Source organism: Oculina patagonica, chromosome 13, assembly GCF_052425735.1.
Source record: "Oculina patagonica isolate OP01 chromosome 13, crgOcupat, whole genome shotgun sequence".
NCBI lineage: Eukaryota > Metazoa > Cnidaria > Anthozoa > Scleractinia > Oculinidae > Oculina > Oculina patagonica.
The window spans coordinates 35,994,761-36,022,644 of NC_135770.1; the positions used below are offsets into that span (position 1 = coordinate 35,994,761).

Genomic DNA, 27,884 nt, shown 5'->3' on the forward strand with positions numbered 1-27,884 from the left:
AAACTTCCACTCTTGAAATAAGGTCACAGAATGTACAGTGTACCGGGGTATTTATGAATTACTTTTCTTGAGGAAACCCATGACTGGTTTTGAATGGAAGTGTTTGATTGACAGCACCTGCCCAGGGATGTCGCTAAGGGCTGGCTGCCGGCTAATTTAACCGGCTGAAATAGAACTTAAATCCAGCTGAAATTTCACATGAAAACAAAGGCTTGGGTAAACTTTTAGAGCTGCCAAGGCCACAAAAAGCCAGCTGGGCTTGTTGATGAGCCAGCTTAGTGTTTTCTTAGCTACATCCCTGCCTGCCAGTGGTAGATCCAGACCTTCAGATAAGTGGGGGGCCTGATCGTCCAAATCCTGGAATAGGGAGGGGGGGGAGGGGCTCTTAAAAATAATTCTTCTTGGCCTTACGGGCCTCTATTTGGCTTAAAATTAAGGTGGGGGCCCAGGCCCCCCAGGTCCCCCTCTTAGATCCGCCACTGCCTGCTTCCTGTGTAGAAACTGAACACGAATAGCCCAAAGCTAGGGCTCAGAGCTATGACAGGTCACCAGTTTTTGAAGGAATAGATTATTGTTGATAACAAGTTGACAAAATTTGTATCTGAAAGTACGTCTCAACAAAATAGCATTCTGGGCCCAGTTGTTTGAAGGGCAGATACATGTAGGTCACATCTGTTTTAAACTGAAGGTGAAAATCTTTTAACAATTTGGAATTTATTAAAAAAACAATTTGGAATTTATTTAAAAAATCCCAATAAATAAATTTTAGCTGTAAGTTAAAAGAATTGTTCTAGTCTTAGCCGAACAACTTTGAAGGGTTAAATTAAGTTTTGTTGTTGTCGTTTGTTGTTGCTGAGGGCGGGGGCGTTACATGTAAAGGCTACAAAAGGCTAGGAACTGGCCTGGACCTGAACAAGTTGCTCCCCTATACACATTATCTTTCCTCAGTGTTTATAGGCATTGTTTCAGGTTCAAAGAGTAAAATTTTTAACTTTGCTCAAGATCTCGTGGTGTACGAAATTTGAACTTTGATCGTCACTGGTACCGGAAGTCGCGAGTTTACCGGAAGTATTCTTTTTCGTTTAATTTCTGTTGACTGTAGATGTTCGTGGGCTCATAATCAGCCTTCGAACTCATACGGCGAAGGAAGTGCGAAGGAATTCTGCTTGTTGAGAGGCAATGTTCTCTCTTTTGTGGCTTTTATATCTGTTTTTGACAAGCGCTGTAGTTGCATTTTTCACCTTTGCGCTGTTCTTTCGAAAGGTGAGTCAATTCAAACCTCTTGCTCTGAATTTTTATGCAAGTTTTTTGTCGATCAAAGATCAGCTGAGCGCATGCTATAGAACTTGTGATCAAGTTTGCCGCACAAATGATTCTTTCATAAAACTTCACAGGGAAATCTGCAAGATACGACACCTGCACAGGACAAAGTAAAATTCATAAAGAAGGTGCGTGTTTTGATCATTAAAATGCTGTTTACTTCATTGTAATCAATCCTTGCATAATATTCAAAGCGAAATGATTCGAATCAAGAACGATTTGTGAATTTTGTAAGCTGCACCTTTCCTATGTTTACTAATTTTGATTTTCGTGACAAAATTATGTCTTTGCAATTGCTAATCATTTTACTAGTAAAAGAGTTTTTTATCAACTAAGTGTTGTTCATGAACAAGAAGTGCTTGTGTCGAAGAAACCTCAATAAATAATGGATTATTTAAATATTAATTGTATTCACCACAGCTGACATCAACGAGGATGACGTTTAGACACTTTGATCATGAACGTACTCACTAAACATTATCAACATTCTACAAAAAAAATCTATTGAGGACGATGTTAAATTTTTTGCTAATAAAATGCTTGTCTTTGCAAGTACATACTTGCATCAGGCAGTTGCATCCAGTTATATGACATGTCATGACTTATTAAAACAACTTATTAAAAACTGTAGCAATGGTATTTTGCAATTCCTGCATTTTGATTGGTTAACAGGCAATGATATATGAGCTCATATACCATGGTCCATAAATATGGTAGATGTACGCATTAACAAGAACAGCCGGGGAGTTCAAATATTGCAATTCTTTGGGTGTTGTTAATAAAACAATAATTATTCCACTTGCACTTGTTGGATATGAGATAGTTCTGGCCAACACAGCACTACGCGCCTCATTGGCTATCTACCATCTCATATCCAATCCGATCATGGAATTTTAATTATTGTTAAATATTCTGACTACTAATAATTATCAATAAAAAATTGAGCATTGGACAGTGCACAAATTTCGAGGGTTTTGATGGGCTTAGCAATCACTTGACTCACTGGCCATTATACCACATTCAACAATGGCTACTAAGAGTATTTCTCCTGTCTGTCATGCCAGTCAGTCAGTCAGTCATCAAATCAGTTCGTCAGGCAGGCAGTCAGTCAGTCAGTCATCAAATCAGTCAGTCAGCCAGTCTGTCTGTCCGTCCATCCATCCACCCGCCTGTCCATCGGTCCATCTGTTCGTCAGTCAGTCAGCAAATCAGTCGATCAGTTAGTCAGCCAATCAGCAATCAATCAGTCAGTCAGTCAGTCAGTCAGCCAGCCAGCCAGCCAGCCACTCAGTCAGTCAGTCAGTCGTCAGTCAGTCATCAAATCAGTCAGTCAGTCAGTCAGTCATCAAATCAGTCAGTCTGTCCATCCATCCGTCCACCCGCCTGTCCATCAGTCAGTCCTTCTTTCTATAATAATAATAATAATAATAATAATAATAATAATAATAATAATAATAAAACCTTTATTTGAGTGTCAAAACTGAAATAGCAGTAATAAATCACTAAATGGGGATACTATAGCAATCAGTCAGCCAGTCAGTCAGTCAGTCCGTCAGTTTAGTCAGTTCAGTCAGTCAGAAAATCAATCGATCAGTCAGTCAGTGAGTCACTCATCAAATCAGTCATCCAGTCTGTCCGTCTGTACATCCACCACCTGTCCATCAGTCCATCTGTCCGTCAGTCAGTCAGCAAATTAGTTGATCAGTCAGTCAGCCAATCAGCAAATCAGTCAGTCAGTTAGTCCGTCCATCCATCCGTCTGTCAACAACTAACTGTCTGTATCTGTTTCTTAGCATGTTCCTCCTACGAACTCAAAAGGCTGGCAACTCCAGACAGTTGATAGTGGTTTAAGAGTATGGCAAAAGGACTTGGGCAGCAGTGCACCTCCCTGGGTGCCAGGAATAATCTATGCATGTTCTGGAATCATTCCAGCATCCAAGAGGGTTAGAAGCAACTTTATAATACTATATTAAGTATTATGACTTAGCTAAATTGTGTTGAAAAGTGTTCATTTTCATAATACCCCACATTTAGGTCTGCAATGTGTGCAGAGAGTGCAATCTGTAGAGAGGGCTACGTGTGGCTTTAGCCTTCTGTATACATTGTACATGTATACCTAATTACTCAGTAGGAATTTTGATTCAGATTGGTAAGGTACACAAATAAGTACACATAAAAATTATATTGTGTATTAATTTTTGATCAACTATACACAACACATGTGGCATTATTATAGCAATTTTTAACAATCATTTATTAATAATAATAATAAATTATTGGTCTTTAACAGGAAGTTATAAATATCCTAAAACAGCCTGGTCTGTTGATGGAGTGGGATCCTTCAGTAAAGGATGTGTCAAAGGTTACCATGGCAACCAATCAAGATGTCATCTCAGTCTCATTTAACTGCTCTAGTATCATTGCAAGGACTGTCCGTCAGTTACGGGAATGTTTTGGTGGAGAGGTCAATGCAATTTATTCAAGGCAAGTTCACATACTACTGACATATTTTCCAATTTGACGTGGATAGAGGACCTGCACGAAAACCAGCTAAAGCTGATATAGCTTCCTCTCTTCCTCCATGTAAATGTTGTTAAGTGACATGGTGAAAAAATCAATAACTGTACATAAAGTGAAATTGCAGCTTGTGAACATTCAGTTTCCCAATCAGTGGTTTTCCTTCAATTTGTGACAGCTGGCAAAAAGTTGCTGACAGTTGCAGGACATGTCACAGCAACGTGGCAGGGTGATATAGTAATTAATATTTTATGGCTGTCAACAGAATTTATATTTTATTTCCAGCCTTGTGCAATTTTTCCTTAATTTATAAAGCGCAATGTTTTTAATTACAATGAACTGAAAGCTTATGTTAGTAAATTATTCTGAATCATTTTCTGATCATTTCCTTTTACTTTAAACATTAAACACTGACAGATGCTGGGAAATAGACATGAAATCCAACTCCCAAGCATGGTTTATGAGTTCATTCATTGAACAAGTCATTCCTGCAGAAGGAGCACTGTGGTCCTGCTTTCTAGTGTCGTCAATAGACAATGGTAGGATCTTTCACTGTAACGAGAGAAACTTTATTGTTTTGGTATATTGTTATTGATATTACCTTATAAGTTTAACCCATTGATAAGCGCTCCTCTTGAATAAGCGCCACACCTTCAACAGGGAAAATTAAATAAGTGCTGTGGCACTCAATTGATCCTTTTAAGTATTTAAACCTGTATTGTACTTTACAGGTGATGATGAACAAACCGAAAGTTTAGTAACGTTGGTTGTGGCCCCGGTTTCACAACTGTTTGCATCAATACCACAGTTAACAGCAGGTAGAGTTGCAGGACTTCAAGATTACTTTACTCACTACAAACCTGACCAATCCCCTGCAAAGTCTGTTGGCTCGGAAGCCAGTACCACAACTCTTTCGTCGTCTGTTAGTGACGATCATGTTAAAGATCTCAGGGTTCATCCTGCAACACCTTCAGGTCAGTGTTCAAAAAATTAAAAAAATATCATACTGTCGTTTATTTAATAAGATTGCAACTTTCAAAATTGTACAAAATAAAATAATACAAAATTTTGCCAGGAGTTTAAATTTGTTTTGAAATTTAAATTGCTTGCATTTAAAAGAATCCAGGACATAACAGGCCCATATCCACTTCCAACTTCTAGTGGAAATCAAGAAATGGAGTCGCAATTACAATCATAAGTGTGACGGAATTGGAATCAGAAGGATTCCTTTTTCTTCTGTTTCCGTGGCTTCCGTTGTTTTGATTTCCACTAGATTGTATGGTTCTTATGCTTCCGCTTCTGTTTCCACTTACATTGTTTACATCGCTAGTGGGAACCAGCCCTTAAAGCCTTCTCAAGATATTCTGTTGGTACAATAGTTGTGCACTGTATAACACTTATGACAAGCTGTAATATCACAGGAAAACTTATAGCAGATAATGATCAAGAGGATGCACAAGCAAAACTGACTGAACAAAAGGAAGTGACCAGGAACACAATGAGGGTATGAATGTAATATTATTTAGACAAAAAACCTAACATAGTGCTGCAGCTTGTTGGATTGAGAAATGGGCAGGGAGCTTCTTTTGTATTTGAAGATTGGTCGATTGCCTATATGGAGTAATTAGTCTGTATCTGAAGTTAACAAAATTATGTAACTTCCATATTTCCTTTGTCATTTAATTCTCTTTATAATCCACAGAGAAATGAATACACCACAAGTGATTCTCACATTCCTGACTTCTTAAGCAGGTAACTTGATGTGCATTAACTAAGGTAACTAACTATATATATACAACTATGTGGCTTATTGTAGATGCAACAATAAAATTACAGAAATATGATGATTAATTATATTTTCATGTAATTATAGTCAGCATGTGGAGAATTTGATTCAAAAACTTAATGAGGTATACGAGGCCACAGAGGGGACAGACAACTGGATTACTGTTGGAAATATCAAGTAAGTCACTGTCATTGATGACATCAGGCAATCTTTTTATTAAAATGAATCTGATTTTCACAACCCAAGACTTCCTGGCAAGCTTGACCGTCTAGGAAAACTGTCACATTTCAAATGTCAGCTCACTGCTTATGTGTGGTTGGATGCAGTTTGCATAACAAATAATTTATTAATAATTATATTATTTAGGGAGGCATGGTGGCCTAAAGGTTAGACTGTGCTAGACTCTGGGTCAAATGGTCCAGGTTCGAGCCTTGGCCTGGTTTACTACATTGTGTTCAGATTGGGCAAGACATGATACTCTCATAGTGCCTCTCTCAAATCAGGTGTATAAATGAGTACTGGTGAATGTGATACTGGGGGTATCCCTGTGATGGACTAACATATCCCATCCAGGGGGAGTAGAAATACTCACAGTCTCTTGGGCCTCTAGGCCCAAATGCAGACTCGACCAACCCTATATACCTGTACCTTAATAATTATATTATTTTATCTTTGATAATTGCTAGGGGTGTTGACATTCTAAAACGGCCAGCTAGAGCTGGAGAGAGACCATGGGATTGCTTAAAAGGAACTTCAGTAGTGTGTGTACCAGTCCACTATGTTCTGGCCTATATATATTCACTGGATTACAGAGGAGAATGGGATGATCTCTTCCTAAAAGGTATTTCTTTTCAAGGGTAACTAATACAATTTTTATTGGTTGCCTGACAGGATCATCCTCAGAGACCCAGGGGCAGTTAGGCAGGGGGAAACAAAGTCTTCATTTTGCCCCGACCAACTGCTCCTGGGTCTCCGAGGATGGACATGATAATTTGTAGACTGAGTGGAAGCCAGATGAAACTATCATAGATGTAGTTGTAGTGATGTTACATATACAGTGGAATCCAGATTATTTTCTCAAACCTCCAAGGGATGTAAATTTTAGTTCAAGGAAACAGGAGTGTGAGAAACTTGAGGGTAAAATTGTAGTGTTTGACTTTGGGAAGCAGATCCAAGGGAAAGGAGTTTTGGTTCAAGTTATCAGAGGTTCGATAGGTTGAGAGTTTGAGAAATTAGGATGCCAAGCATAATATAATTTGTTTCAGGCTAATTCAGATTACGGGAAAACAAACTTGCTAAGTAATTTAAGTGGCGAAAAAAGGCTCTAGAAATTGAAGGAGCTACGTCACAGACAACAACAACAATCTTTTATTTCGTGCCCAGAAGAGTTTTACAATAAGTAAATACATGCAAAGAGAATAAACGGCATGCAGTACATGCAGAAGCGATGACGTTTCACAAAGGGTCTAACATTATTTTGAATTGTCAAAAACTCAACGTAAATAAAGGTAGCCGACACCTTGTGCGTGATAAAGACTGTTATCAAATTGTAGCGTACATTTTTTAAACCTAAGAAGCAATGTTGGTGATTGTCTGAATAGCATAGTTAGGATCTGATGGATTTCAATTAAATACAGTAGTTATGAATGCACAGGCCAAGGATGCAAAGTTTATAATACATTTTCTTTGTAGATTTGCTCTTGAAATTGAACAACAGTAGATTGCGTTATATTGTAGTATGTCAAACGGTCTCTTGCTCACAGCGGCCCTGTATTTTATAGAATTAGAAATTTCTGTCTACTGAATCTTATAGATGCCATCATATAAAATTGAGTCTCTTTCGTTTATACGTTATGGTGTTCCATTCTGACTGCACGGGAGTATTTTGCTTACACATACGAACGAGTATCAAATCGCCATGACATGCCCTTGTCTACTTTTAACTTCTCTCGTTCTGTCTAGTTGCGCCAGAAAAATGGAAGAACTTGACTTAATCGCCGTTAAGGTTTCTTACCCAGGATTCAGGATATCGGGAATCGTTTTTACAAGCACAATAAGTACATATTTTAGTCGTGGTCATTCTGCTTGTACACTACCCACTATACAAGTATGTTCGGCAGATGTCCGAACTTTCGGTCTTTGTTTACCAAAAAAGTCACGTGACACTGCGTGACACTACACGTGAAATCTAAAGCCAAAGTGGTCAATTGAACAACAGTAGATTGCATTATATGGTAGTGTGTGACTTCCGATAAACGACATACGATACGCGGGAGCTAGGTTTTCAGCTGCGAGAAAGGTCAAACGGTCTCTTGCTCACAGTGGCCCTGTATTTTATAAGAATTTGAAATTTCTGTCTACTAAATCTAATAGATGCCATCATATAAAATTTAGCCTCTTTCGTTTATACATTGTGGTGTTCCATTCTGACTGCATGGGAGTATTTTGCTTTTGAGTTCTACGCGGCGATTTCTTGTTAAGTTAAACTTGATTTCTGTTCGATCGCGCGAAAACGACAAAAAGACAAAAAGACAAAAGGACAAAAAGACAAAAAGATCCTGCTGGTCGGCTGCCTGCATAAAGCGATGACGTCATCAGCTACTCGTCATCGCTTAAAAATTTACAATAAAAAAAGAGCACAGCCACTTAGAAATAGCTAAGGCTAATCGAGCTAAGTGGCTGGGTCAAGCAGAAAAAAATATTGCAATAAAGTTACAGAGTATAAAAAAACGGGACACGATTTCCATTCACACACACACAGAGAACAAAAAAAGAAAAGTGTATGTGCACACACAAAAATGAAAAATAAAGTACATCAATGTACCAGTTAGTAGTTGGAGATAATCAATTCTTTTAAGAGATTTTTGAAACAAGCACGACTCTTAGATTTAAGTGAGTCATCAATGGAATTCCAAACTTTAGCACCGAAAAAACGAATGTTAAATTTGCCGTAATGAAGACAACACATCTTGAAGAAATTGGCAAGTTTTTTCAAGTTTGTCAATCGTAATCTGTTTAAATCTTCCTCAGTCAAAACCATCCTTGTTTATTTTTGCATTTTTATTACTATTGTTGTTTTTCTATGTTAGACAACTATTATTTTGAGGTTTCCTTCAATTTGAAAGTAATCAGAAAAATGACTTAAAATATCTTGACATTGCTCCTTTAAGCATACATGAAAAACAACAAAAAACAGAGGATTTATTGCAAAAGAAAGGGGCCCTATAGGCAAAACAAACCAATTTTTCACAAAATCTTAAGTTTTTTTATTTTGTAATCAACTTCAGTATCAAATTTTGAGCATCCTATACTCATGTCGTTTTCTAAAAATTCATTCATGTTAAAATGTGTTTGAATCTACCATTATTATTTTTTGAACTTCATTGTTAAAACACCTGTGATTACAGTATGTTGTCTATGTTCTATAAGATTACTTTCTAACTAAACAATGGATGCTGTTAAATTATTTGATATTAAGCCTCCGATTGTTCTAGTATTGATTGTTGGAATTAAACATCTTCCAGATGTTTAGTTTGCTGAGGAGCAACATGAGGAATGGCAAATAGGAAAACGGCAAGGGTTTCTGGAACAGGCTAATAAAAGCCCTTTGGTGAGGTCCTGTTGGAGCGGGAAGGGGGGGGGGGGGTATGCATGTTCCTCTGTGATAAATTACTATATGGTTGCTGAGTAACAAAAGTTCTCAAAATATAAATTCCAAGTCATACAAAGATTTACGAAAATATTTTAGCGCAACCCGTCATCAAAGTATCAAATCACAAATCTCAATTTACCGTAAAAAACCTACAATCCCCACCCCTACGAGGCTTTGCTCAGGAGAGGTTAATTAACTTGTCTTCGGTTTAAACAAATGGTAGTACATGTCGAGAGCAAAGGATAAATCTCTATTAGGGTCCTCTGGAAGTCTGTTAACGTCCAGTTCTTTGATGGTAAAATAATCCCCGAAAAGTTCATTCCTTAGCTCTTCGGATATGCTAGCCGGCGGGTCAAGTCCACGGTCGATCTCGTAGTGATGGCTTTCCACTATTAAGTTTCCATCGCACGCGAGAAGCGAATGCAAAAATTTGGTGTATTGTTTGCCTCGGTCTCCAGCTGATGGTACAATAGCAGACATGGATCCACGGTCCCAGATTGCGTCAAATTTCCCACCGACATCTTCCTCCCGGAGGGTAAACAAATCACAGCAAAAGATCGTGATCTGCTTCTCTTTGCACTTGTAGACTTCGGCTGGCTCGCCGCCTGCGGCCATTGTAACTGATTCTACCGTAAACGTCAGATTATTTTCTGTAAAGAAACTCTCAATCGCCTGCTTGGCTAGCTCCACTCCAACAACAGTATGCCCTTGATCAGCTAACCACAGCATGTCCACGGACTTGCCGCACAGTGGAACGAACACTCGTATGTTCGACCTTCCGCCTGTGAGCTCGTCAATGTATTTGATTAGGTATTCGTTTACTTCGGCTTCGTGCCAGGGAAGTTTACCTGCCTCCCAGAAATCCTTCCAAAATTTAGCTGTCGTTACTTCATGTTCTTCAGACATTTTTTTCGCAGGTTTACTAAAGGCGGAGACGGCGGAGACAGGATCTTCTCCGAATGCTTGGTAGCCACGCATAATACATTGAAAAATGGCGTCATGTTATATGTATCGAACTGTCCATTTTCTTGTGTGAAGAAGAAAGTCGGCACCCCGGTCACCGAGCATTCTTTTTCTTCTTTATTTTTGTTGGTGTCACCGCTTATTGGTATAATTGCTAATTGTAATTGGGCACACTGTGGTTAGTTTTATGTTAGGATGGTTATCTCCACTTTCTCCCTTTCCGAGGATCATGTGCGTCTTTTTGTAATAAAATACTTATTTATTTTACAGGTGAAGTTGTCGAGCAGTATGACCCTATTTCGAAGGTAATCTTATGAAGCAAAATGTCCTTTGCCAATCAACATTTCTTTAGCCTACACCGCAGACGAAACTAAACCCTTATTTTCAGAACAACACCTGGTATCAGGGTAATATCATGTGGTTATTTTTCGGAAAACTACAGTTTTCGTCGCAGCCGTTTATTGACTTGTCACGCAACGCTCCTTTGCGTGACAGATACCCCAGAAAACGACTGCAAAGGCGCCAGCAAATCTTGAGTGAGAAAATAAAATTAAGAAATTAATAAAGAAGGAGACCAGTGGGAGTAGGGTATAAGGTAAACTTACCCGTCGAAAATCATTCTTTATTGTTTATATGTATGGTGTAAAATTACAGTATTTTGTGCCATAAAATACGGAAAATATTATGCTAATACGAGGTATTTTGCCACAGGTGAGCCGGATGGAATATAAACCAGTATGGCCGGCCAGCGGTCGTGACTTCTGTAACTTAGTTCTTCTCAGAGAGTTTGCTGAAGGTGTTTTTGGCGTGGTAACTGAGGCGGTAGGTAATTCTACTGAAAGTCTTCACCGTGTCTAAAAATTAACTCATTCGCTATCTTTTCGCTGTAAATCGCACTGGTTTTCACAAGCGACGTTAGTACAAGCCCAAGCACTGCGGACGCAAGCATAACAGCCCTTTTTTCACCATAAAAGCGGCCTGGACGCAAGCATAAGCACAAGGATAAAAATTTTTCCATTTCTAGTGCTTGCGCTTGTGCTTGCGTTCGCGTTAAACCGTGTGGAAACGAAACAAGGAAATTTACGACGTTTGGCCGTGTCTGCCTATTTAAAACACTCGTTCCAGATTCTCGCGCGTCTGAGCATTTGAGCCTTGTAAATAGAAGACATCGTGTTCTTATGCTTGTGCTTATATATGCCGGCTTATGTCGACGTTTGTTTTCAGTTGGCACGAACTTCTTATGCTGGCGCTTAGGCCTGCGTCGCTAGCTATTAGCGAAAACCAGGCTTTAGCAATACCATTGTTTGCTTGAGCTGATAAGAGAAAGAAGAATAACAGAACCTGGTACCAGTTCGTTTGACACAATGCCTGACTGAAAGTTTGCCATCCATTTCTTGATTTTAGTGAACACAACAAGACATGTTTATTCGTCGTCGAGTCGATATTACAAGATGGTGCAATATATAAACCACGTGATCGCCTAATTTGACTACATTAATAAATTTACATAAATTATATGAAAATGTTTACAACGCTCCCCGGGGTTGCATCACGACTTAGTGATAAAACGTTTAACTCAACAGTCTAAATCTCAAAAGTCCACAGTTCGATAAATGTCACAACTTTGTTGTTCACTGTTCGAAATGACACAATTTCATTGTATGTTTTCACTCCAATGTTCGCTGTTTGAAATGAAACAATTCCATCGCATGTTTTAAGCTCAATGTTCACTCAGAAACTTCGACAGGAATTAGGTCCTGTATCACTCTACGTAATACTTGTGGCTTTCGCTCTCCCTTGCCAGCAACTTTGACTTTTGCTGATTGAATCTGCCCATCTCTGCCTGGCAGCAGTTCTTCAATCTTTCCCAGTTTCCAAAATGTTCTTTTCTTTAGATCAGACTTCACAATTACTATGTCACCTACTGAGATTGGGCTCTCCTTGTTTTGTTTCTTGCATCTCTCATTAGCACGTTCTCGTAGACTCAAAAGATACTCGTGTTGCCACCTTTTGGTAAACTGCTGTAGCAGTCGTTGGTGATGTTTAGCTCGCTTTGTCAAGGTCTGGTTAACACTAACAACTTGGAAATGCTGGTTACTGGGTTCATAAGTGATTCGTCTGCCAGTAATAAGATGAGAGGGCGTAAGTGGAGTCGAAATGGACTCTTCATCATCATAGACATACGTTAACGGTCGAGCATTTACGATTTCTTGGATCTCCACCATTATGGTTTGTAACTCATCATAGTTTAATGTAGTGCGTCCCACTGTTTTCTTCAAGGGTTGCTTCACAACTTTAACCATGCGTTCCCAAAAACCCCCCCACCAAGGGGCTCGCTCAATGATAAAGTTCCATGTGATGCGATTGTCAGTTAAGTATCGCATAACCTCGTCTGATCTTCCTTATATCTTTGGATGCGGATCTGAAGGTCTTGGCATTGTCTGACAGGAGGGTGACTGGTAATCCCTGGCGATTTACGAACCTCCGAAAGGCTAAGAGAAATGATTCGACACTCAAAGAAGGTGTCAGTTCCAAATGAATCGCTCTTGTGGATGCACAAGTGAATAAGCAAATGTACACTTTGTCGGAGCCCTTTTCCTTTGAAGACTTTCCATTGTGTATGTACAGCGGTCCTATGAAGTCTAATCCTGTATGGGCAAACGGCGGGTCCAGAGACACTCGTTCCATTGGTAAATCTGGAGTCGTTGGTGGTCTATATGGAGCCCCTTCTACCCTCCTACAGGTGACACACTTTCGTAGAATTCGCTTCACAGCTTCTCGACCTCTTGGTACCCAGAATCTCTCTCGAATAGTGGTTAAGGTATCCTTGATGCCACTGTGTTTAATCTTGGAATGCACATCCTGGATGATGAGATTAGTAAGTGGGTGCTTGGATGGAAGTAAGATTGGATTCTTGCTTTCTTCAGAGAGCGGTGCATTGCTTACTCTTCCCTTACATCTGATGATTTGTTGGTCGTTAAGGAACAAGTTAAATTGCGTGACATAGACAGGTGGGAATGTTCCTCTTTTGCTTTGCAGAAATTCGAGTTCTTTGGCAAATGAGGCTGTCTGTACAGTCTTGACCCACAGCATTTCAGCTTGATTTAACTCTTGAGCATTAAGGTCGCGGGGGATACCTACAGCATGAATAAATTCATGAAGCAAAATTTTGCTTGACCTGCATCTTTTAAAACGCTTATTTCTCGGCAGTTATGGGTGCGATTAAGCTCAAATTTTACAGAGACATAAAGAAATGATAAAAGATTATGTATGTCATCTTTTATTTGGTAGATTTTTCTTAACGGCGATGTAATAGCCACGTTAGTGCCAAATTGGGAAGAATATGATTTTGTGGCAGAGTTTGCGGAACGAGTAGGAGACAGCACACTGTGATCTTGTCAAAAACTAATCAGTCAATATCTCTAGAGTGTCACAACAGAAGCGGATTTTTTAATTTAAAATTTGCCACCAAGTTGTGGCGGTTTAAATGCGCAAATTTTAATTTAATGCCTTCTACCTCTTTCTAAAAGCGCTCTTTTAAAATTCCGCCTCTGTTATGACACACTACAATCTCTATAGTTTACCTATCTGCAGTGGCAAGTCATGAAGTTCTGTATCCGCGCTGTATTCTCTGCCACAAAATTGTCGGAAAAGTCCAAACTATGAGATTTCCGAAGGTGTCCCGACCAAAACACGATCAGCTTCCAAAGGAGAGATGTAATTATAGTAATTATATTCCACGCTTTTATGATGAGAACAATGCGTTTTTATGAAGGACACGATTGTTCATGCCGAATATTATTGTGATTTCTCTGAGTTGCAGAAACATTCAAATTTGAATAAAAACTAGCTCATAGACTTCCTACAATCTATATAAACGTATAACGCCAAACGTTGTTTTAAATTGGTTAAAATATCAAAGAAACAGGAATTTATTTACAAAAAAAAAAATCACGCGCACGCACCATATTTTTATCCAGTCATGAATATCTCGTAGAGTTGCCGATGTCAGTCGTTGCACTTCGTGCATACGCTTTAAATAAATGCATAATGATGAGGCTAAGGTGTCCCCCGCGACCTTAAGTTCCTTTCTTGATGACTGTTCCGGTGACTTGGGAGTTTCACGGTTTGATACACTCTTCTTAGCATTACATATGAACCGTAATATGTAGGCTGTCACGCGTAATAATCGTGTTACACTGCTGTATCGTTCAATGTCAATAACTTGACTGAGATTGACTGAATGGTCTTCGGACTCTGTCGTGACCAGAGAATGCGTGACACTTATAGGGTTCTTTACGACTTCTTGAAGGGCTTCTTTGTTCTCAGACAATGCACTTGTTTGAGGCGACTCGGGCCAATGATCTCTTGATAACCTCAGAAACTTGGGCCCATTCCACCATGTCTGGTTTTGTGCTAATTGCTCTCCTCCACATCCTCGTGATGGGAGATCAGCCGGGTTCAACTCTCCGGGACAGAAGTTCCAGTTGGCTTCATTAGACAGTTCTCGTATTTTACTGACCCGGTGTTGTACATAAGGTTTCCATGCTTTAGCATTTTTGATCCAACACAGTGTGGTGAATGAATCAGTCCATAGAAATGTTCCTTCAATGGGGAGAACGGATTGTATCGTTTGCTGCGTTGAATGAACTAGCTGGGCTAGCAATGAAGCTCCTAGCAGTTCCAACCTGGGAATTGACTGACGTTTGATTGGGGCTACTCTCGTCTTGGATGTCATGATGTTGACTTGTGTTTCACCATTGCTGAATTCGGTTCTCAGGTACACAACTGCTGCATAGGCTCTTTCCGACGCATCTGAAAATCCATGGATCTGATAGGAGCATACGGTTGACTGCGTCGGTGAATAATTGGCATAACATCGGGGAACTCGGATGTTCTTCAGAGCATTTAGGTCATTAATGAACGTTTTCCACTTTGCCAAAGCCTCTCCTTCCAAGCTTTCATCCCAGTTGACCTTCTCGACACATAGACATTGGAAGAGGACCTTCATGCTGATTGTAAACGGAGTTAACAGTCCAATCGGATCAAAGATTTTAGCTGACAGTTTCAGTACAGATCGTTTGGTAGCTGGAAGGGCTTCTGCATACTCGATTAGCTCAGAGAGGTCATAATGAAATTCGTCTCGGATCACATCCCAATAAATCCCGAGTATCTTCACAAATTGTTCGGTTTCCGGTTTAACATCTTTGGCACTGGCTGACTCTTCTCTCTTGAGATTTTGTGCAGTTTCGCTTTCTTCGGCAGGGGCTTCCATAGCTGACTTGATTTTCTTGAGCTTGATTTTCTCGCGGAATGACTGACAGTTAGAATTCCACTTGCGCAGTGAGAATCCTCCATCTTTCATGATTTCCTGTGCTTTGTCGTACAAGTTCACAGTTTCATTTTCGCGAAACACTCCTCCTGCCAGATCATCAACGTAGAGGCTCGAACTTAACAAAGATGTTACTTCCGGTTCCTTTTCTTCGTACTTAGACAGATGGTGTTTTATGGTACTTGCCAGGATAGCTGGACTTGGAGTTAAGCCAAACACAAGCCTTCGAAACTGGAATTGCTTGATTTGCGGACAATCTTTCTCGATATCATCGAACCATAGAAACCTCAGCATTCTTCTGTCTTCTGGGTTGATCTGTATCTGATGGAAGGCCTTTTTGATGTCAGCTACTACAGCAAATGGATAACCTCGAAACTTAACCACAATATCAAATAGGTGTGGCACTAAGTTCGGTCCTTTCTCTAAACACTCGTTAATGGAGGCAGTTGACTTGTCGGATTTGGCTGAACCATCAAATACAACTCTCAATTTCGTAGTTTCCCGGTCTGACCGAATTACGCCATGATGAGGTAAGAAATGCATTGGAGCTTGGTCGTCGTCAAGTTCTGGTACGGCTTCGATAATCCCTGAATTGATTTGATCCTTGATCACATTGTCATAATCTTTTAACAGTTCCTTGTTTTTCTTCAGTCGCGAGTGCAGCTGTCTCAATCTTGTAACACACAATTCGTATTCGTTTGAAGCAGGAACAAGACTTTCTTTCCACGGCAGACCTACTTCGTATCTTCCTTCCGTCTCATCGAAATGAATGCTCTCCAGGAACTCTTTACCATCTGACTGTGAGGCAGGTGGTTCCTCTCGTGTCACATGGGCTCAAGGTCATTAATTCTGGTCTCTCTATGATGAGATTTGTAGTTGTAAACTTCTCTCTTGATTCTTCAGCACTTGTGGGACCAGACAAGACCCATCCAAACATGCTGCTAACTGCTACAGGACCACTGCTGCCACGAATGACATCCCCAGACACAATATCGAAGTAATAATCGGATCCAATTAGCACATCTATGTCCTGTTGACCTGTTTCAGCGATGCTGATGTCAGCAAGCTCGAGACCTTGTAGATGTGTGTGATTGTCAATGTTAACTTTAGCTGACACCGCCGAGCAAATCTTTGGGAAACATAGCGCAGATATTTCGATTTCTCCTTGAGATCCTTGTAACCGCAAGCTGACGACATCACATTGTTGCTTTGTGTATCTTTCGTCTCCAAAGGTGTTAAGATGCAATGTTTCTGACTTCACAGGGGACAGATTAAGCCTTGATTTCAATCGGTTTGTGACGTAGGTGCGTTGACTTCCGGTGTCCAGAAGAATTCTGACACGTGCGGTTTTAGAATTGACATCGTTAACAGCCACGGCTTTAGCTGTTTGCAAGAGCACAGTTCCCTTTGCCTTGTTGCTCACTGTTGTCGTTGTCTTCATTTCTTCGGCTGAAACTTCTTTCGGTTTTCCTTGGTCAAGCGTGGAACAAATCGACTGATGATGCCGCTGTTGGCAGTGTCGACATTTTTTTGGATTCGTGCACTCCTTCGTTTCGTGATCAAAACGCAAACAATTGAAGCATCGTTTATCTCGTTCCAAAATACTTCTTCGTTGAGCTGTATCTCGTACCACGCCGCATGATGCAGAATAATGCTCGTTTCGACAATAGGCACATTTGATTTTGAAGCTCCCACCTTGCTGAGAGACGAGTGAATTCGCAGTTGGCGTTTGATTTCGAAATTTTGAATCACGGCCGGGCGATTGAGATTTCCCGCCTTCGCTTGTTTTCGCCATGGTCATCTCGCTTGCTTCCCGCGCTTCAACTTCAACCTTTATCACGTTTAGCAACTCCTCAATTTTCCACACAGAATCCTTAGAGTTCCTGGCTATCTGCAATCGGATCTCAGGTGGCAACTTAGACATAATGACAGGAATTAAGAGGCTTCCGTATTGATCCGAAGTTACACCGAGCGACGCCAAACCGCGGGAATGAACACAAATTTGATCGTAGACGTATCGAAGGCTGGCTGGGCGATCATTAGAACACGGCGAAACCTTGAGAAGCTGATCCATATGTGCGCTGATAATTTGTTGGGGACGCCCGAAACGTTCTTGTAATAATTTGATTGCTGCGTCGTAGTTTGCTTCGGATAAGGTAAGACCCTGGATAGCTCGAGCGGCGGCCCCTTCAAGGACAGAATTGAGGTAGTTGAACTTGTCGATGTTGGAAATCCCTTCGTTACGATGTACCGCCGATCGAAACGAATCCCAGAAGGTATTCCACTTGGTTACATCTCCTTTAAACTTCGGAAGGTACAGCTTCGGTAATCTCGTACGGACTGCATTTTGATTCACTGGCTGTGCAGTCGTTTGAGGTGATCCCACGTGTTGCTGACTTGGCATGTTTACCTTGCTCGCATTCTCGATTTTGCACTTCAGACGAATAATTGAGGCAGTAAATTCTTCTGACTCTTCGATTTCTTTATCAATCGTTGTAACCTCGCATACAGATAATATTTCTTGGTCCATTTCGATTAGCGACTCTTGTTTTCCATCCAAGAGTTGTCTTATAACACTGAGCCATTCGAAATCCTTGTCTTCGCCTTGCAATATTCTGCTTAATTCTTCATCCAGTTTCAATACATATCGTCGGTGTCCTTCACGGATAACTCGCAGTCGTTCCAAATTCGATGTAGTCGCTTGCATACTCGATGTACTTGGTTTGTCGGGTGTTTTCTTCGATTTAGTCTTTTTGGGAGGCATTGCAATTGAAAAGTTGCCCCACGTTGGGCGCCATTTAGTGAACACAACAAGACATGTTTATTCGTCGTCGAGTCGATATTACAAGATGGTGCAATATATAAACCACGTGATCGCCTAATTTGACTACATTAATAAATTTACATAAATTATATGAAAATGTTTACAACATTGATAACAGGAAAAATAACAGTTTCTTTAATCGCCTAGCAAGGGAATTTAAAATCTCGAGAGACGCTTAATCGTAGGTTTGCGCGTTAACCGGCTTTCACACAACTGGGACCATTGCCCCAGTTATTGCAAACGTAAATGAAGAGAGAGAAGACTTACGGCTTGACTTCTTCTACGCTTACTAGAAACTTTTCCCTCGTATAACACGGTGAAGTCGTGAACTACAGCACAACAGAACTGTTTTCTAATGATTCAACAGTCTTCATTGCACTTCATTTTTTAACTCGCATTTTCAGAACTTTATGATTGGTTCAAGAAGATTTCGCAATGTATCTTGAGCAATCAGAAACAGAGCGGCATTTTTGTTGTTTGGCGCGTTTCAGTTGCTAAACGCGCCAAAAAAAAAACACAAAAAACTTACCTCTGAAACCAGGAACGATTAATTGGAAACTGATCAGAATTCATTTACAAACGCTAACTGTTAGATCAGATACATAGGCTTGATATCTGACTATGTATCTTGGAAAAAAGTAAGCCGCCTGAAAAGTTAAGATAGAGACATGTAGCATGTGAACAGACAAAAAAAAGGAAAGGAGCGACCAGCGAGAAAAATAACCACAGCAAATAAACTATTCTCCTTTCATGTTTTGCAGGTAGAACACGAGAACTGCCCTGAACAGAGAGGACTTGTGAGGTTTGTTTTTTATTCAGTATTTTTAGCGCAGGACTCGTGTTCTTACAAAACTTATTTGCCTCACAACCTTAGCCTGTGTACAACCTTTTTTAATGATACTCGTCGTTGTTCTTTCAGAGGTGAAATCATCATCGGAGGTTTTGTTGTAAAGGAACTGAGTTCAGATCCTCCTAGTTGTCTTGTCACGTACATAACACGCGTGGATTTGAAGGGTAAGTTCAGCTTGTTCCTCCATATTGTTTATAAGGGTTGTGTTGGGGACAGTTTGTTGTCCTACGCACCTCCGTACCCCCCTCGTGTGGGTCACGGGATCTTGGAGGCCATGTGCTTTTCGCAGTTTGTGTGTGCGAAGCGTTTTCTGAAAGTTTGATTATTTGATCGCTTTTCTTTTGTTTATTTGCCATCGATGTTGGATATGAGGCCGGAAGATGTCCAAAAAATATCTGACTTCGACGATTCCGTCGACAACTCTTCCAACATGCGTGTAACAGATTAAACATCTCTCAGTGCCCGAAGTTTGTCTTGTGGTTTTATTCAACAGGTTGTTTACCTGGAGCGAGGGGTGTGTGATCGAGGGGGTAGGCGGTATAGCCCAAACTGAAAAGGGGAGGGGAAATTCAAGTGAAGGCGTGCACAAAACAGCATCGCTTCTGCGTAAATTCGTTGTACTTGCTGTCAATAAAAGCGACTTTTAGTTTGGACTACGAGTTCGAGATTGAGTGCGAGTACGAGTTTCAAACCAACTTCATGTGTCTCCTATAATCACTTATTACACCCAGTAACGTTATTTATGTGCAAGTCAGCAACAGGAAAGTATTATAGTTCGGGGATACAGTTGTCTCGAAATCAGATCTCGTAAATCTCGCAGATCTCGTAGTCAAATCTAATATTTCGCCTTCAACTCTTTGTTAGACTGTCCCGTCAGACGAGGGTTTATTACGGGGAGGGGGGTGGAAATGGTGGAGTGGGGTGTTAAGGAAATCGGAAACTCAAAAGCTAAGAGAGGCTGGGGGGTCAGGACATCTCCTCTGTTTATCTCTCTCTTGTTTTCGCCAACTTTTCAATCGTGTTAAAGTGCATATGAAGCGAAATTTTTCTCTGCCGTTTTTAGTTCGTCAATATGTAACTTTAGTAATCAGACTTTTCAGTTGTGGAATTTTTATCGTTTGCATTCAGGAAATCTCCCCGCTCGACTTGTAAATAGAGTAACAGCATCTCAGCCCCAGGCTGTCGCCGTTCTACGGGACAAGCTAGAAGCTCTTTACCAGGCAGATGTGGAATCTGGCGGTAAAAACATGTCGCAGATTCAAAAGGAAGGCGTGGATTTATGGGTAGAGTTAATGAAAGCGAAGGAGTCTCGAAACCCACACAGGGAAGAGAACGGTGAGCAGGAGGAAAGAGAATCTCTTCAAGGCTGGAGTTTAGTGGAAACACACTACAGCGAGAGCTTACAGTCCTCTACTGATATGGCGGATAAACTCGAAGCAAGTAATATTTCGGTAAGAGGAGTGTTAGTGACAAAATTGTGACACAGTTTTCCAAAGGGCCTATGGATGAATTTAATTCTCCATTTTGTTTACTTGTAACAGGACTCAGGGGAAATGTTTCCAATCACAGAAGAAAATATGCAACTTCCACTTGGTAAGGGTAAGACCATGAGACTATTATCTTTTGATCCTTATAGCAAACGAGTTAAATGAAATCGAAGAAACATTGATCAAGTAAAGAATCAACTTGGTTAATCTTTGATCCGTTGTTATCCAAGAATGATTTTTCCTTTGTGAAATGGCCACAAGTATATACTGCGAGCATCCCTTTTCCTCTGATCCTATGCGCGAGGGTAACTTCTGCTGAAAACAACGCGACACTTCGGCGGCTTGTTTCTCGCTCGATTTTTCCGACACTTCGCTTTCTTATGCGCCATCGTTATAACTCCTATAGTAGAGTATATGTTTATAGTGTTTATTACCTAACAGGAGACGTGAAATCTTTCAATAATTTGCCAAGTTGTCACATCGGGCACTTCCGAAAGCGATTCGAAAGTTTCCGATTTTTGAGAGCGGTAAGCTAGTCGTTCATTATACTTATCTGTTTTGTTTTTGTTTTTCCATAGTGGACAGACATCACATAGATTTTCGAACTCTTGGCAGTCAAGCGGCGGCTAATCTGCTAGGGGAGGTAATGGATCTTTTGAAAATGAATTCTGATCTCTCTGAAATCTCTCTCCTTACGTCGGTGTTTTTCGTCTATCCTTTCCTAAAACTTGTTTGGGGGTCAAAGCCGGGATAATGTTGGAGGACAAATTTCCTCTGAGGTTAACAGAACCGAGAACTGTAGCCCTTGTCATAAAAGGTTGCTGGGCAAAACGACTTGGGTTCAATGCGAGTAAATTCTCATCACCTGTTTGTTTGACAGTGTACGAATGTTGTAAAGAGAAATTCACTGTTGATCATAATGTTGTTTAGGTGCTACTGGCTTCTAAAGTGGAAATATCCATGTCAGAGGAGTTGAGTGAGCTGGTAGCCAGAGAGCGAGAGTGGAGGTAAAGTATATATCAGTTACTAGCAGTTTTTGTTTCGAAAATTTTATATGAACGTTTGAAAAGTCTTGCAGTTTTTGTCAAGCCCGTCCAACGATTTCTTTTCCCAAATCCTGACTCCAAACTGTTTTTGGCACTTTCTTGCGGTCAGAAGGATTACGAGGACTGCAGATGATTTGTCATTTAAACCGATCTCCTAGACCTGAGCACAAATATCGCGAGATAAAAAATAACAATAAAATAATAATTCCTTCTACTGCATGAGTTCAGTTTTTTTTGTTAGTTTTTGTCTTCTTTCGTTCTTTATCTCCAAGGTTGCCTATCTCTTTTCTAGCCCCAGTCCTTAAGAGGCAGTAAGCTGCGTCGTCGGAGGTTTGTGTAATCTAGACTTACTTTTGTTCTTTTTCTTTACCTTTGTAGTTATCAGAGCATTGAAAAAGACGTTGTAATATTAAGAAAGGTCAATCCAGGAGAAAAAATAAACAGGTTGAGAATTTTTTCTTAATTATTATTTTTAATGTGGCAGTCTATGAATGGAACTGTCTCTCCCCGCTGGCCGGGAAGAAATAGGGTTAAAATCGGGTCGGGTGTCAGCTCTCGCCAGGCCTCACGTGAATGGTTCGCACCCTTCAAGAGAACAATAGAACAAACAACAGGAACAATGCCCAGGCTAGCCCAAAACAATAGCAACGGCTACATTAGAGGACTAGTAGAATTACAAGCGTACGAGAGCTGCTATTCTCTCACGATCGCGCTTCAAGCTCTCTTCTTTTCCCGCGCTGTTGTTGTCATGAATCATTTTGAGCTAGTTTTGTAACACAAGAACGAGAGTTCAAATTCTTGCTCTAGTTTGATCGCCAACTCTCATGTGCTATTATTGATTATTGTAAAAAAGATGTAAATAGTGGTCATGTACTTAGCTTCATATCTCTTCGAGCTTTCTCTTATCAAAGCTTTCTAAAAAAAACTGTTCTACCTTTTACGAGAGTCGACGAGTTTTTTCTCGTTTGGCAAGCAATTAACTTTAGCGTACAGCGCGCGCTCTCTTCAACGGAGTTTCTGGAAAGTGGAGTTTTGCACAGGTCTAATAAGATGACAAACTACTCATCGTGAAAGGAAAATATCATGCTGTCTGCGGTTAAATAATTGTTTAACTATGTTTGTGCTGCAATTAGCTTAAATTCCTTCTTCTTTTTAAAGTTTCTTAGGTAAGGGAATGATCAAAGTAAAACCGCCAACAGTGTGGCAAGCTGTCCGAAATCACATGACACGTCATGTGTACGACAGAATGCTGAAGGTAAATAAATCAACATTTTATGCATGTTAACTTGTTTCTCTTTTAATTGCTCGTTAATTTTATTAGTGGTTTTATCTACCAAGCTTTTGAATCAGCTTGGCAAACTACTGATCTGTCAGTCGGAATCTTATCTCCGAGAATTTATTGGGCCAGCGGTTTTCGGCTTGTTGCTAAGCAACAAGGCGTATCGTGACTATTTCTGATTGGTCGGTTAGACTTGGAAGCTCTTGCTTTTTGTTCCACGCCTGACTGTTTTTCTTGAATTACGTTTTGTGCTTTTAGTTTTCCTTCGTTATTTGTTTCTCTAACTTTGTTTTATTTGTATTTTAAAGAAAACCAAGTTGGTCCGGCAAATCGATGATCAGACAAAGATTAGTAAGTTTTTATAGTAATTTATAACTGAAGACAGTAAATTAGGGAGTGAAGTTTATTATGGTAATGGCAGATAATTTGTCATTGCGAATGTTCCGTTCTTCCCCTGTTAGAGAGGCGTCTTGGGTTTGACTAGGACAATTTCATACTGATGGCGAAGTTCACTAATTGGTTGTTAGAGCGGTTTTCACTTGAGTGTCGAAAAAAATTTGCGTTTGCTTTGGTTTTGCATAACTACGCTTAGTGATTGGTTAAAGAATCTCGCGCCACTTTCTTAGCCAATCAGAAGTAAAACCGAAACCAATCGTGACTCGGTCACGAACGTTTTTCCGCGCTTCGTGCCAGCGACATGTATTTGCTTCGAGATTTGATTGGCTGACTGGATTGTCTGTGTCCTTTGTGATTGGCCAGAGTAGTAACTTTGGTTTTGGTTTTACTACACTTAATTGAAAAGTGCTCTACTTAAATTGGAACGTTTTTTGCGCAAGCAACAACCAGTCAGTGACACAACACGCATCTCTGTAGAGTTACGTCCAGTCATCAGTATAAAAATTTTTTTGGTCGAATCTCAGACGTGTTTTGGGCGGGAGAAAGAAATGATAAAAAACGCAAACAAAAATTCGCCAAATTTGACTGCTGTCAGTGTATCTGGCTTCCCATCTTAGTTGGAAGAGTAAGAGTATTTCTCTGATTAAGCTGAGGCCACAAGTTCAATTCGCGTTGAAGCCTTCAAATTTTTCAGGCTTCTTTGCAATTACTTAGATTGCAAACATAGCTGGGTGGCCATTTCTTCGATGTACAAAACAGTGCAACTGGTTGATGTTGAACTGCTCGATAAATGTTTCGTTTAAATGAACAAAAAAGTAAAGTTTGTACCATGCAGGTTGGTTAAGATATCAGCCTTTTTCTTGAGCAGTCACAAGTTAACCAAACAAACAACCATAGCTTGCACCACATTTTCCTTTCCTTAGATAGTGCAGCTATCTTCACAAGCATTTCCTACCAAAAAGTGCATCATTTCTCTCATTGTCTTCTTCTAGGAGATTTATTGCTTTTTATTTCGTCTTTTTAGTTTATCTACATCACGAAACAACACAATGCTTCGTGAAGCAGTCCCGCGATTTCGTTGTGTTGACAGCGGAACGGGTCGAGGTGAGATTACAGTGGTGTTCAGATGATGTGAAATGTGAAATATAAAACTAACCCTTTCCTAGTAAGGCTTATATGTGTGATCACTGTGAAACTTGCCAGCATAATCGTGGAGATTGGAATTAGTAAATCAATCATAACTACATCGAATCGACGCAAAGGATAAGACAAGTTCTGCCCGAAAACTGCGAGCTCTTTATAGCTAGGTGTTAAGCTAAGATGAGTTGAATCACGTTTTCTGGTCTTAGTTAGCCTTCATCCCTGTGTAAATGTCACAAATCCTTTTAGCCCTCTATAGTTTGGGTCCAGTTGAGGGAAACGAAGTAGATAATAGCCCAATTTCGATATTTTAAAATTCAGCCTAAAACAATTTAAAACAATTCAGCCCAAAACAACACTACGAGGCTCCGGGGAATAAACTCCACAAACTCTATAGTTTGGTCCCCGGAGCCTCGTCCTGAGGTCTATTGTTTTAGGCTGAATTTTAATATATCGAAATTGGGCTATTACAATGTTTAAAAAAAATGCGAAAATTGAAAGTTGGTGATTTTTTTTTCGTAGCCTGAAAGATATGTACTCGCTGCAACGTCAATCGAGATACCAGAATTACCACCAACCAAAGAAATTATAAGAGGAAAGGTAGGTCAAGACTATTTCTTTTAACCAGTTTTCATATAGCTGCATAGCTGGACTGAGATATCCGAGCGTGAGCCGATCCTTGCACGAAGCATCGTCGTGCCGGCGAATACACGGGAGAGTGTTGGTATCATTTTTCATCTGAAAACTAAATCTGCCGACAGGGAACTTTTCTGCCTTCAGAGAACCGGAAGATGAAAAACACAGAAAAACGAAAAATGTCTCACTTCTGATAGGTCTTGTTATGTCTGGTTTATAACCCAGTTGTTAATATGCAACCATCTCTTTCCAGATTCACTCCAGTGGTTGGATAATTGAGCCCGTGCTACAAAATGGTCAGCTGTATTCCATGGTGTCCTATCTTTCTCAGGTAATAGAGCGTTGTCATGTGACGTCATGACCGCCATATTGGTATAATTTTCGGAAAATTAGTTCTGTTTCAAATTAAATATTTCCAATTATTTACTTGCTCTAAAACGTGACTAGGTACAGTTTTAAAGCGGTAAAAGATGCACATAATGTAAAGAAAAGGAAAAGAAAAGAAAAGAAAATCGAATAAGCCATAAACATGTGATTTAAGGTGGCTTAATACAGTTTTGAGAGGGCAAATCAGTCCAACCTTTAACTCTCTTGTACAATCTCCAGAAAAGTTTTGTCTTTCTCTAATCACTGTTTGTTACATCCTAAAACCATCTAATGCGATATTTAGAAAATAAAAATGCTAATAAACAGCTTAAATGAAGGGCCGAGTGCTAAAGAGGGGACTGGCACTAGTAGATTAAACGGCGTTTTTCTCAAAATCTACCCGTACGACCCTACCTCAAAATTTCAGAAATAAGAAATTGGCTTTCATTTATCATTCATGCAACATTATATAAAAATCTGTAAGACAGATTTTTCGCAAAATATGAAAATGTGATATTTTGCCGCTTTTTTAAATAGCTCAAAATCTGTCTTACAGATTTTTTCAAAATTTTGGCTGTGGACGTGGTTCACCCCTTAAACTTAATTGTGAAAGTTTCATAATAGGTTGTACGGTAGGTTTTTGAGAAAATCTGGATCAAAATCTGGCTTTTACGACCTCCGAAGCGAATCAAATTGCGCTTACGAGCGCGCGCTAATATGACGCCATGCGTCGCGAGCGATAATGAAAGACAGAAATTAGAACTTCTCTGTCGGTTGTTTATCCACCTTTCTGTCGTATTGTTTTTCGTCCCAGGTTTCAAGACCTATCTGAAAGTATTTTGAAGTTTTCTTTTTTATATAAATTTGGTAAAGCGCGGTAAAACAGATGGAACTCTTTTTCGTTTTTGTTTAGAGTTGCTAGCGCCATTTTAGCCCGCGCGAGCAATAATGACGTCAAGCAGAAAATCGTAGCGCGCGCCTTTGAGCCACGTAAAAACTGTATTCGGCCACCACTTCGGTAAACATTTTTAGAAAGAAAACTGCGCAGATTCCCGTGAATTTTAGTTATATTTTTGCAGATTAGATAAATAATTAAAATATTTTGTTTCTTTTTTCAAACAGAAATTTCATCTTGTCGCTTAAAAATTTCAAGATCAAAAATCTTTTACTTATTTCCTTTGGAGATTATAGAGATTTTAGTCACTTTGGGGGGATTTTTTTTCTTCTTTATTTCTTTAAACTTGTTCACTGTCTTGTAGGTTGACTTTGGAGGTGTTGTTCCTGCCAGGCTCTTGAATCTCGTGGCCCGACGCCAGCCGCTTTGTATTGCTTATCTCAGAGATTACTTAGAGAAAATGGAAAGATGAGCTCGGCTTATAGCCAGTTATAACAAGAAAAACCTGGGCTACAAGACCTGAAGATTTCACTTCAAGCAAAACAAATATGATTACTGGTGTTGTTACTGAATGTATCCAATACTCAAGTGCTGTTTCGTCAAAATTTCGTTGAAAGTCCGGAGGATTCCGACTACTAATTTTGACCAATTATGTAAGAGCTGTTAATCGTGTTGGTGCCGAGGAGTTCCAGCATTTTATTGTCCAATCAGGTTAATATACGTGTACTCGTGGAATGACGACACGTCAGCTTGTCGTCCTAATAAGGATGAACATACGTCATGTTACATAGCAACTTAGCTGACCAAATACAAGTTCCCAGCGGGCGCACGGACACTTGATTCTCGCTAGTGGAATTTTGATCTAGAACCGCTTTTGTTTCGAAGTTTGATTTATTTTTATTTTTGTTTTATATTTTTTTTACAAATCACATTTAGGCTGACTATTTTGGCCAGTTGTTATCACGATTAATTGCAATGATATATGTTTTTATTATTTTGTGAAAAAAATTCTCTCTTCAAAAGAGAGTCACCCAGTCGATCCATTTTTTGCAAGTTGATTTAAAAATACACATAACGTTAAGTTGTTCCAGTCAATGCAAAGCATCCTTTCCATAATGCGGGAGACTGGAAAATGCAAAGAATTTATATCTTTATGTGCGTCGGTTAAACAAAACCGACGAGAAGTATCTATGGCCGTTTTCACACTAGAGATGGATAGCCTAACTCGTTAGAAACGGAAGTTAAACTCCTTAGATGGAAAACTTTTCCCAGTGTAATAGCAAGATACAGGTTTGTACGTATATCTCGCCTGATTTTATCCATCTACGTTTGCTTTGCAGGGATACTTTGTATCAAATTGTATTTGCTCCATTTTCACTCCGGACGAGTTAGTCA

At 39.9% G+C, this 27,884-nt stretch overlaps 3 protein-coding genes across 5 annotated transcripts; 1 reads left to right on the forward strand and 2 right to left on the reverse strand.

Moving 5' to 3' along the window:
* Positions 1 to 1,134: 1,134 nt before the first annotated feature.
* Positions 1,135 to 27,143, forward strand: LOC144635803 (uncharacterized). Of its 3 annotated transcripts, XM_078494914.1 has the most exons (25): positions 1,135 to 1,263; positions 1,395 to 1,448; positions 3,114 to 3,263; positions 3,611 to 3,804; positions 4,255 to 4,376; positions 4,569 to 4,811; positions 5,259 to 5,341; positions 5,540 to 5,589; positions 5,711 to 5,800; positions 6,310 to 6,464; positions 10,509 to 10,543; positions 10,950 to 11,060; positions 19,156 to 19,196; positions 19,314 to 19,408; positions 20,373 to 20,695; positions 20,786 to 20,837; positions 21,310 to 21,374; positions 21,662 to 21,738; positions 22,156 to 22,221; positions 22,936 to 23,032; positions 23,365 to 23,407; positions 24,477 to 24,556; positions 25,115 to 25,192; positions 25,482 to 25,559; positions 26,854 to 27,143. In XM_078494914.1, the coding sequence occupies exons 1-25, from the start codon at positions 1,180 to 1,182 to the stop codon at positions 26,959 to 26,961; spliced, it is 2,574 nt and encodes an 857-aa protein (XP_078351040.1). In that variant the 5' UTR covers positions 1,135 to 1,179; the 3' UTR covers positions 26,962 to 27,143. The 3 variants fall into 3 exon arrangements, with proteins under 3 accessions (XP_078351040.1, XP_078351038.1, XP_078351039.1); XM_078494912.1 differs by lacking the exons at positions 1,135 to 1,263; positions 1,395 to 1,448; positions 3,114 to 3,263; positions 3,611 to 3,804 and having other exon boundaries at positions 4,241 to 4,376; positions 20,786 to 20,843; XM_078494913.1 differs by lacking the exons at positions 1,135 to 1,263; positions 1,395 to 1,448; positions 3,114 to 3,263; positions 3,611 to 3,804 and having other exon boundaries at positions 4,241 to 4,376; positions 5,274 to 5,341; positions 20,786 to 20,843.
* On the reverse strand, positions 9,148 to 10,203 carry LOC144634407 (thiopurine S-methyltransferase-like). Its single transcript, XM_078493354.1, has one exon. The coding sequence runs from the start codon at positions 10,179 to 10,181 to the stop codon at positions 9,468 to 9,470; it is 714 nt and encodes a 237-aa protein (XP_078349480.1). The 5' UTR covers positions 10,182 to 10,203; the 3' UTR covers positions 9,148 to 9,467.
* On the reverse strand, positions 12,606 to 18,334 carry LOC144635629 (uncharacterized). The gene is made up of 3 exons (XM_078494716.1): positions 16,477 to 18,334; positions 14,391 to 16,388; positions 12,606 to 13,375 (listed from the first exon to the last, which is right to left on the reverse strand). Exons 1-3 carry the CDS (start codon positions 18,332 to 18,334, stop codon positions 12,606 to 12,608), a joined length of 4,626 nt encoding a protein of 1,541 aa, XP_078350842.1.
* Positions 27,144 to 27,884: the final 741 nt, after the last annotated feature.

Bases quoted from the DNA above. Each gene is read 5' to 3' on its own strand.
- LOC144634407 (XM_078493354.1), bottom strand. From the start codon at position 10,181: ATGTCTGAAGAACATGAAGTAACGACAGCTAAATTTTGGAAGGATTTC.
- LOC144635803 (XM_078494914.1), top strand. From the start codon at position 1,180: ATGTTCTCTCTTTTGTGGCTTTTATATCTGTTTTTGACAAGCGCTGTA. The intron at 5,342-5,539 runs GTATGAATGTAA...TATAATCCACAG, and splicing joins TGACCAGGAACACAATGAGG to AGAAATGAATACACCACAAG. The intron at 25,560-26,853 runs GTAATAGAGCGT...ACTGTCTTGTAG, and splicing joins TGGTGTCCTATCTTTCTCAG to GTTGACTTTGGAGGTGTTGT.
- LOC144635629 (XM_078494716.1), bottom strand. From the start codon at position 18,334: ATGCCTCCCAAAAAGACTAAATCGAAGAAAACACCCGACAAACCAAGT. The intron at 16,389-16,476 runs GTGCTGAAGAAT...ATGTGACACGAG, and splicing joins GGTCTTGTCTGGTCCCACAA to AGGAACCACCTGCCTCACAG. The intron at 13,376-14,390 runs GTAATGCTAAGA...TTCATGCTGTAG, and splicing joins CTACATATTACGGTTCATAT to GTATCCCCCGCGACCTTAAT.